Source organism: Epinephelus moara, chromosome 7 (genome assembly GCF_006386435.1).
Source record: "Epinephelus moara isolate mb chromosome 7, YSFRI_EMoa_1.0, whole genome shotgun sequence".
Taxonomy (NCBI): Eukaryota; Metazoa; Chordata; class Actinopteri; order Perciformes; family Serranidae; genus Epinephelus; species Epinephelus moara.
In genome coordinates, this window is record NC_065512.1 from 10569249 (window position 1) to 10579756 (window position 10508).

The window sequence follows — 10508 nt, forward strand, 5'->3', positions numbered from 1 at the left end:
GATCTTTTGACATAATGCTGCAGTTTCTTGTTTAACATGGAGCCCAAAGATTTCAATTCATCAAGCATGTTTGCTTTTTTGGATTAAATAGTAAAAATAGTCACAACAGACAATCTTGCCCTCTTCTTAGGTGTCAGGAATGAAAATAAGTCATCCTTAATGTTTGCTTTGTTTTGGTTTCAGAATGATGAAGACAGTCTGAGAATAATTAGATACAAAGTTGGATGTAAGTTTTACAGGGTGACTGATTTCCTTGGCAGCTACCATGTTTTTCCTTTGTCATGTCTCAGATTTTTAGGCATTCTGATATCTCAAATGGCTTAAAAAATAGTGCAGATATCTGCCATAAATGGTAAAGAATTCTCCTTAGAGTAGCGTTCACTTGGCCCCCTCTAGGTTTGGGCTGAGCCCTGAATATTTACAACGTCTGGCTCTGCCCCTGTTCTTTAGTCCAGCTGTTGTTGGCATCTTTCTGGATCAGAAAGAACTAAATTTTTGTACTGCACAGCCAGTGAGCAACGTATTATTAAGTACACTTCCAACAATTGCAGAGGCATATTTGACTGTTTAAAGCTTTCAGTTTTATTTTAAATGTCAAAGGAGGTTGGAGGAGTAGGTGGGGTGTTAAAAGAAAGCCATTATACTACAGATGTGTCAGATGATTGCGCAGTAGCATCAGTTAAGCTGATGTCACAGGGCCAAACAGCTGAGACTTGTACAACTGATCATCCATATATACAGAATATGTCAGGAGTCAGGACACAGCGCTCAGCTTCATGCAAAGGACTTACATTTTATATTCCTGCAGCTCATCTGAGCTCTGCTTTAAGCTGATTGATGGGGACAATTTCTTGCTTAAGTTGAACCTTTTTAACCGGTTGCTTAATGTGAAGTTGCACCCTAGTCACTGAACTCTGACTGAGGTTTCCTGGTGGATCTGAAGACTGACATTAAGAGAATGAATCACAGTGGAAGCATCTGAGATTCAGCAGAAAACCTTTGCATTGTACTTCTGTGTGTTCAGCTCTGTCTGCGTGCATCTGGCTGGAACAACAGCCTGCCTAAACACACACACACAGACACACACACACACGTGCGTGCGTGCACACATAGAGTAGCCTTGACTAATTAATAATGAATAAAGCCTCTGGCAAATTGAATTTTTAATTTATCATTTTATTCTCGTCTACATTTTGTTTTTCCTCTCCTTTAGTCACATCATTTGTGATTCATTTTATCGTGGATGTTCAGCATTAATATCCTCACTACGGCGTAATAAAATTAAAATACTCGTGACACTGCCATCCTTATATCATACATCAGCAGCACCTGGTTTTATGTCTCTCTCACACCAGGTGCAGTCACTGCTGAGTTAAATGGCCCAGCATCACGGAGTACTGCCAGCCTGTCTGCATTAGTGTCCATGTTCACGATGCATATCTAATTAGTTTCTACAATAGTATTCTACTCAGAGCTCGAGGACTGACTGCAGAGCTGTGGAGGTCTGACTGTGATTTATGGTCGTGTTTGAGTCGTATTTAGAGAATCAGTGAGTCTGAATTGGCCCATGTTCATCTCTACATCTGGGTTTCACTGGTGTGACATAGTGAAGTAAGACTATTGAAATTCACTGTACATTTATAATGAAGTGTTTGAAAATCTCTGCAGCTCTCTGCTTTAATAAATGTGTGTGTTAATCCGTGAACTCTGTCTTATTCTGCCAGTCTGTGTGTGTGGCTTTATGTTGAAATAATACTCCTACTTTTAAATTTTCTGGTCGGTAATACTCTATAGGAATATGTATGGCAGCCATAGAAACTGCTTAATAAGGAAGTATCTGACTCGTTAGGTAACTCAGACGACCTCAGATTTCCTCTCCCCCTGCACAAGTTGATCCAGGTGAGGTGGAGTCACACCGGTTGAGTTAAGCAGGATTTATACTTCTAAGTAGAATCGATGCCGTACCCTACACAGTAGCCTGACATGCACCTCCCCAGAAATGTAACTACACATCGTGGCGACACAGACTCATTTCCCTCAGTGGAAACGAAGCTTTTCTTTACTTTAATTTCACAGATAAGAAACAACAAATTGTGAAGACAATAAAGCCTCTACAAAATAGCATTTTAAGTCTTGTGTGTGATTTATCCTGGCTTCATATGAGCAGAGGAAATCTCTGCCTTGTGAGTTGTAATGGAGCTGAATTTTGTAACGTTACCTTCGTTAAATGTTGAGGTTGTCCCCTGGCTTCATATTCAGGAAATATCTGCTAGCTGCTAGGCTAATTTATACAATGTAAAATAATAGGCTTGTGCTAATAACGTTAGCATGTTGTATTTGTGGAGAAAATGTGTCCAGATAAAGACAAGTGTTTGTCTGTGAATCCTGCGAGTTGTAGTCAAGCCGATTGGTGTGCTTGTGTTTGAAATTGTCTCTATTAAGTCATGTTTAATGTGTGTTTAATGTGTGTTTTAAATCAACTAAACTTTACAGTACTTCACAGAAACCCTGCTGCCAACTAGTATTTTGGAGGTGTAACTGCAGAGTGACTTCTGTTCATTACATGCATCGTGTCTTTTCAACATTAACTTCCATGTTCACAGGAAATGTAGGTTTCGTCACCAAAACTACTCTAGGTTTAGGCAACAAGACTACTTGGTTAGGTTTGAAAAAAAGATTATGGTTTGGGTTAAAATAAGTTTGTTAAGTAACTTAAGTAAGTTAATAAATGTGTTATGTAATGTTTGTCACGTAATGTCAGCTACGTAACATTAAATAAACTTCACCTTTTCAAATGGGGCATGAACAGCAGTCTCCTGGGTGAAAGTCCTATGTTTGTTTGACGCACTCATCCACACCTTCCTCTCGCTCTCCAAAGAACTTCTCTTTATACTATTTCTACATTTACAATGGAGTTAGTCAAAAGCCCGGTACATCTCACGGAGATGCTAACAGGTGCCTTGTGTGCCAGAATTAGACGGCAGCTAACCGAGTTGCCATATTTGACGTCAAGGGAATGAGAATGGGCACAATATACAGAACCAGCAGCATCGAACAGCAAAACTTTCCTAATATATTATGGATATGGTTATTAGGTAAGGATCCACAAGGATTCTAAATGAAACCCCTGCCTGTTTATTATTATTACACTGTTTAAATGCCCAAATAGATGGAATTATGTTTCACTGAAATTGTATTTAAATGATTTCATGTGACCAATAAATTGAGTGAATTGAATTTTGTTCAGATATCCAATAAAATAAGACTAACTGCACCTGCGCATGTGTCTTTACATTGTAAATTATATACATTTATGTAAGCTGTTTTCTACTGTCACTTGTTGTTTTTGTCCTGCTCTAAGCATTTATAAAGTTTCATTTTAACATCTCCTATGTCTAACGTACATATTCGACACACATTTGAAGTGTTATTTTATTATTTCTGACATGTTTTCTCTGTTTCTCTCTGCAGGTGTTTCTCCCGGTCGGACCACCTGGCCCTTCACATGAAGAGGCACATCTGAGGGCAGAGAGAAAAGGAGTGGGAGAGGGGAAGAAGCAAGAGGAGAAAAAGGAGGAGGAGGAGAAGGAGAGATAGGAGGAGGAGGAGAGGAACGGGCAGTCGAGCTACCAACCGCCCGCCTCGTTCACCCCGTCCATGACCCAGTCTGCGGCCCCGGCGCCTGCAGGGCAGCGCATCCATCTGAGAGGGCCGCAAAGATCAGTCGGACTGACGGCGCTCTCATTGGAGACTGGGATCGGAGGAAAACGAGGAGTAGCTAGATTGTTGTTTTTCTTTACAATTACACACTCACACACTTGCAACGTGAACACTCAACACACCCGTCTTTGAATGCATCATCCCGGTGAACCCCGGCTGCTCTCACGCAGCTCTGGGGACTTGGACACTGCCAAACCAACATATACTTAACTTGCTTGATGAAACATTAACGCCGCCTTTTTTTCTTTCTCTGTAGTCAGTGTGTTTAAACCATAACGTCACTTTAGGTGAGGAGATAGTCCAGTGGGGAAACTTTAAATATCCATATAGTCAGTTGTTAGTGCTTTACCGGCTTCTTGAATTCCAATACTCAACTCTTTTTCTTTGTGTTTTAATGTTTCTCATTCACGGAACGTAAGAACTCATCATCTGCCGCAGTCAGCTTCAGTAATCTACCAGAAGAAAACAACAACAAATCTGCAGGAGAGAGACTGTGCGGATCACTTCTAGCATAGCTGACAATCGAACCCAGGGCTCGGACGCTGGGTGTCTTGGTGCACCCATGGGACCTCGGTCAGCGGGTGCCGCTGCAGCTCTCAGGCTCTCCTCCAGTGGGTGCTTGCATCTCCCACCTTCACTGAGACGCCTGCCGCCTCCGCAGGCCATCTGACAGAAATGCGCAGCGACACTTTCTTCCCTTTTTTTCTACTTAGAGGACGATAATTCTTCTTATTGTTGTTATTACAAAGAATGACACTTTGTTCTTTTCTCTCTTTGAGAAAATGTCTTAAAACTCACTGAATTGTGTTTGAGGAAAAAAAAAAACTGAAAAATCTAAGATGACTTCAACAGAATGTGTGGGATGAGAAGGAGAGCGTTGTTGGTCTTTTAATCCCCATGTGCACCGGCTCTGCTTCTGCAGTCTGTACGCAACCAGTGGATGAACAGAAAAAAACTGAATCATACAAATTCTCAGAAATGGGATTTGTATTCTTTTTTTTTTGTTGGACTAAAATAAAAGCAGAGAGCGGAGAGGTCTTCAGTTTTTTGTGCTGCTCTTTCTGCCCCGCGATTCACTCCAGCTGGAAAACAAAAACCCTCGCATGACCCTCTGTGGTCTCGCGCTCTACCGGAGTCGGGCGGAGGACTCGCTGAAAACTGGAAACCTGTTTTTTTCTTCTGTCTTTGCTTTTTTTGTTGATTCTGAGAGTCATCCTGGAGCGCTTTCACAGGCTCTCATCTCCCTGGCAGCACTGCGGGGCACGAACGGAGGCTGAGGAGCCGCTTTTTGGTTACTCACGTGGGACTTAAGACGCCAACCGACCTTTGCGCGGTGGTGCCGAACAGACACGGTCGCACCAGCCCGGTCAAATTTGCCTGTTTCGTATCCATTGACTGCACTGACTTTTTTTTTTTTTCAATGTTATCTGTGCTTTTTTTTCTACAGCGAAAAAAGGAACACAAAGAAAAAAAATCATAAAAAGACTTGAAAAAAATACAACACAAAAAACAATTCTGTCTCGCTCTACACATTGTATACAGAACAAGCACACATACTACGCCAACACACACACACACACACACACACAGACTTACACTGCAGTTTCTTTGCTCACGGCTCCTCTTGAGATAAGACTAATAAGATTTAGGAAAATAATTATTAAACTAATGAACAGAGTTGGAAAACAAAACACTGCATGGCAGGCTTTATTGCAAACACACACACACACACACACACACCAGCTCATGTACACACACACACACACACACACACACACACACACACACACTCTTCCTGGAATTATATGTTCTGCTCCCAGATCTTTTTTCACAGTAGGAATTTAGCAACTGTTGTTTAGTAGAAGAGTATCTTAGCTCTCGGCTGGAGGTAACAAACGATTCCAAATCCTTTGAAGTGAGAAATCAGCTTGTTCTCAGTTCCAACAATCACCCACATATCCCTCGCTACAGTTTGTGCCTCTCATTTAATCAGCAGTTTTCACTTCAGAGACTCCGGTTACATTCTTGGTTACAATAGAGCGTACAAACCCCTGTTTCCTTTAAAAATAATAAGTGGTGAAATGATTGCAGCAGGTCTCTTAACAAAAACGTGTCGAAAACGTGTTGATAATCCCCAGAGGTGTCTCTGCTCTGACACTCATGCACAGTGGATTTGAATGTCGTCAAGATGAATCCTAACGTCTTGACCCAAACAAAGCATTGTCACATCTCGTTCTTTAAAAACCTGTTAAATTAGCTTTCTAATCATGGAAAGACCTGAAAAAAAAATTAATCAACTGAAACATTGGGGTCTTATGGTTACACCGGCATTTATGTTGCTAATATTTTGCACAGAATTCAATTAATTTGAACAGTGTAAGAATTAACTCGCAGCAGCAGAGTAAATCTATGCTGAATTTAACTTAGGCACTAATGAGCAAAATAAATAAGTAAATAAACACATTTTATTGCCAAAGGCCTGTAGGATGGTTCGCTTACAGCTGTTATGCTCACAACTGCAACAGTGTTTTGCCATTTCTTGTTGTGACTGAGTGCTTATATGTGCTTTTATGGGCATGATTACAGTGGCCGACAAGGGCAATGCACTACAGTGACCCAAAAAATTTCCATCAGGAGAAACGATGCCAATTCAAAGATAAATTCGAAAATCACAACAATACATAAAACAACTAAATCATGCTGCAAGTGAAAAAATTAGTTGCAAAAATTTACTGGAAACATGACAAAGTCAAAAACACACAAACCCCAAAAACAAATGTAACCGAAAACGCTGCATATCCAGTCAACTCAACAGAAGATCTACAGGCCTCAAGGAGGAGTGTGGTGTTAGCTAGCTAGAGTTAGCTGTCACTTTTTTATATTGTAATATTTTAAAAGGCTTACTCCAAATATAAAAAAGAATATGTACCTTTTTATGTTGCCTCTTTAAAGTGGATTTATACTTTGTACACTAGTGTGGTGGTGTCTGTGTCACTCTGCAGGTACACCTCCAAAATGCTAGTCGTCGGCAGGGTTTCTGTGAAGTGCTGTAAAGTTTAGCTGATTCAAAACACACATTAAACACACATTAAACACACAGTACACAAATCAGCTTCACTATAACTCGCAGCATTCACAGACAAAGCACTTGTCTTTATCTGGACACATTTTCCCCACAAATATAACATGCTAACGTTATTAGCACAAGCCTATGGCATTTTACATTGTATAAATTAGCCTAGCGGCTAGTGCACTTTTCCTATACTCATATGAAGCCAGGATAAATCACACACAAGACTTAAAATGCTATTTTGTGGAGGCTTTATTGTCTTCGCAATTTAATGTTTCTTATCTGTGAAATAAAAGTAAATAAAAGTTTTATTAAAGCTCTTACCACTGAGGAAACGCCATGTGTAGTTACATTTCTGGGAAGGTGCATGTTAGGCTAAGGTGTAGGTTACAGCAATAGGTACCGCAATGATTCGACGTACAAGTATAAATCCCGCTTTACTCCACTTTTCTTTCCGCTTCAAAAACAAACCCACTCTCCTGTCAGGTCTTTCTCTCTCTCGGGTCAAAAAAATTGTTGCACTTAGAACTCCCCCTACAGGCCTGGAGAACTTTCATTGTGTTGACTGGACATGTAGGGTTTTCTGTGACATTTGTTTCCAGGGTTTGTGAGTTTATGCATTGTTTCTGTGTTTGCAGCATTTTTGATATTAACATATTCTTTTAGCTTTCTGCTGCACGTTTTTTATTTGCAGCACATTTCCATTATTGTATTTGTTTAGGATTTTGTATGTGTTTCCAATTTGCATTTGCTCTGAAGCTGCAGCATGTTTCTCCTAATGGAAAAGTTGTAGCATGTTTGCCCTTATTGGCCGCCATACATGTCTTTAAAAACACACATCACCTGCTGGCTTTTCAGAGCTGTAGTAACTGAGTTTAATCTGTGACCTGAGTGTAATCACTGATGCTAAAATCACTGATGTAAGAAATGATACGAGAGGTAAAAACTGTGGCGAGCACATATCCACAGCACCTGCTTCCTTTGCTTAATGGTTGCAGATAAAAAAACAAACTCGCCTTGCAATCAGGGCTTTACTGATATCGCCAACATCAACACTGACACCGCTGCTCCATCCACCCACCACCACCACCTTTATATGCCCCGTAGCAAACAGTCTAATACTCACTGCTACTGTGACTGGTGCAGCTGGGTGAGGGTGCAGGGTTCCTGAAGCTGGCGGGGGGATTTCACATCCCAGCATGCCCAGTCATCGTGCCAGTCGGCCTTGCCAGCCTTCATTAAGTGAAACAGTGAAAACATTCCCCTTCGAGGGGGTTTTATGGTGCAGCTTCGAACAATCGATACCAAAAACCTCCAGCGTGGAACTGCCCTTTAGCCACGGGCAGAGTCTCCCCCGATCAGGAGAGAACAGCGGGAGTGCCGCCATATGAGGCCTCTTTATCCAGCGGCAGCTTTCTCTACTAACTCTCTGTTTCTGCTAAATATGACGTAAAGCAACCCATGTTTGAGATGAATCCAGTGTTTCACTTTTGATTTAATTTCATTGTTAGGTTTCCGTTACAAAAGCTATATCGATGGTTGTTTTCTTCAGCTTGGATGATGCAAAGTCACGCCAAAATGTTGAGACATGCAATGGGATGTGGAAGGAGCCCTCCTATACAGGAAGTACAATCATAGAGGGATGGGGATCGTAGCACTTTTGTGAGGCTTTTGATGGCATGAATGTGTATATGTGTATGCGTGTGTCCCCGTTAGGCATACTGTGAGGGAAGCAGTGATTCAGCAAAGTGGTTGATAACAGATTTTTAACTGCTGAACATGTGTGGGAGAAACGTTGGTCGATACATTTGCTTGTTTGAAAATGTTTTTAATCGAAGCAAAGGCTGACAATGTGTTTATTGCGCTTTTTTTCCGGACCCTTCATTCATTCATACATACATTCATTCATTCATACACATCATGGAGCTCGATGACTTCAGTCAGAGAGATGAAAACTTGCACTTCATATTACAACACAGTGAAATCAGACTCCTCTTTGCCACATACATTTAAATGACATATTTCTGACTCATTATTTTGTGTGTCTTTTCCACCTTCCCAAAAATCTCAGAATTTTTTCTGATCATTAAAAACTAAAGGAAAAAAAAAACAATAATTTAAATATATGGACGTAAATCAGATCATTGTTGCACAAACACTGCATTTTATTTACTGCTAATATCACAAGAGGAACTAATTTACAGAAAACGGGATCGGTGTCTTTTTGCAGCAGCCAGCAAACTTTTGCATGCACGATGACTTAAAACTGAATCACCTCGTCACATTTAGACGTTTGGTCATGGACTTTTCACGTCCAGATATGACATGAGTGAGACCGTGTTGGTATTTCATAATTGAAAATATATAAACTGGGAAAATGATGGGCCTTGAAGGGATAGTTGTGATTTTTTTAAGTGGGGTTGTATGAGGTGATTATCCATAGTCAGTGTATTCCGTACAGTAGATGTCGGTCAGCACGTCCCCAGTTTGGAGAATCAAACAGGGATACTGACCTGCAAGCTCAGCAATGTACAGCTGTGGACAGGAGCAGCAGCAACTCGTATTTTAGCCACCTAAAATAATCCATACCGGTTTAAGCGTACACTATATTTACAATTTTTTCAACGTTTTTGTTGTTTTTTTTGACAGGGAACTGAGGCTTTCTTATTGTCCTTTTCAAAGCCACCAAACTCCATTGACAGAAACGGTAATTTTACCTCGCTGAACACAGGAGCTGCTGGTCAACCACTGCCTCAGTTTTTTAGTTTGTTCATGTTGTCTTTGGTGAATTTGAACTAACCCTTTAAAACACCAAAATCACACAACAACACAAAAAAACTAACTGATTGAGGCAGCAGTAGACCAGCAGCTCCTGTGTTCAGTGAGGTAAAATTACTGTTTTTGTCTATGGAGTCTGGCTTTAAAGAGAGCATACATAAGTTTTACATTTAGTTCAGTTTCCCGTCAGACATCAGTGTCTAACAGCGAGGTAAAGCTGTGAAAATATTCTAAATATAGCGTACACGTAAACTGATATTGATTATTTAAAGGGGCTAAAATACGTTTTGTTGCTGCCCCCATCCACAGCAGTACGTTGCTCAGCTTCCATGTCAGTACTCCAGCCTGCTTCTCCAAACTGGAGGCGTACCAACCGGCGTCTACTATTGGTCATACATTGATTATGGCTAAGTACCTCATATAACCCCACTTCCATCCTTTTCAGTACACTCTGAAAGAAGTGCATCACTTTCAGCTCATTTCTCTGTTTTATTTAGGGATAACACATTCAACAATTTTGGCCCAAACCACAGACAAACAAAGTTAAAGAAGATTTCATATAAAGGAGTGTAAATTTTAAAAGTTAAAATTGTAGCTGGCCAGCATGCAACAAATACAACTCATGGCTCCTGTTTAATTAAAATCTTTCTTGACATCCGACAGATCTCAAAGTCACTTCAGATACAATTTCCCATTTCATTTCCATCGAGTTGAAGCAGGTTTTCTGTCACAGTGTTGCTCCGGGTCTCCTGTCGTCTCTCAGGCTCCTCCAGGCCAGCTAGCAGCCGTCCCACAGCTCTGATTAGCATTAGCACTCCCGGGTCCTCTTCTCTAGTTGCAGTACAGCTAATGAGATAGCTCTGGGTCACAGGAAAACTGAGTGGTCTGGAGAAAAAAAACAACAGGGACCTTGAGCCGGACCAATTCGGCGCCACGTACC

General features: G+C 40.9%; 1 protein-coding gene across 1 annotated transcript in view; it reads left to right on the forward strand.

The window, feature by feature from the left end:
- klf7b (Kruppel-like factor 7b) overlaps window positions 1–4553 on the forward strand; it is a 99812-nt gene extending 95259 nt beyond the window's left edge. The window contains exon 4 of the mRNA XM_050048113.1: window positions 3472–4553. Within this exon, the coding sequence (XP_049904070.1) occupies window positions 3472–3523 (52 nt within the window). The 3' untranslated portion in view covers window positions 3524–4553. The remainder of the gene's footprint in view (window positions 1–3471) is intronic.
- Window positions 4554–10508: the final 5955 nt, after the last annotated feature.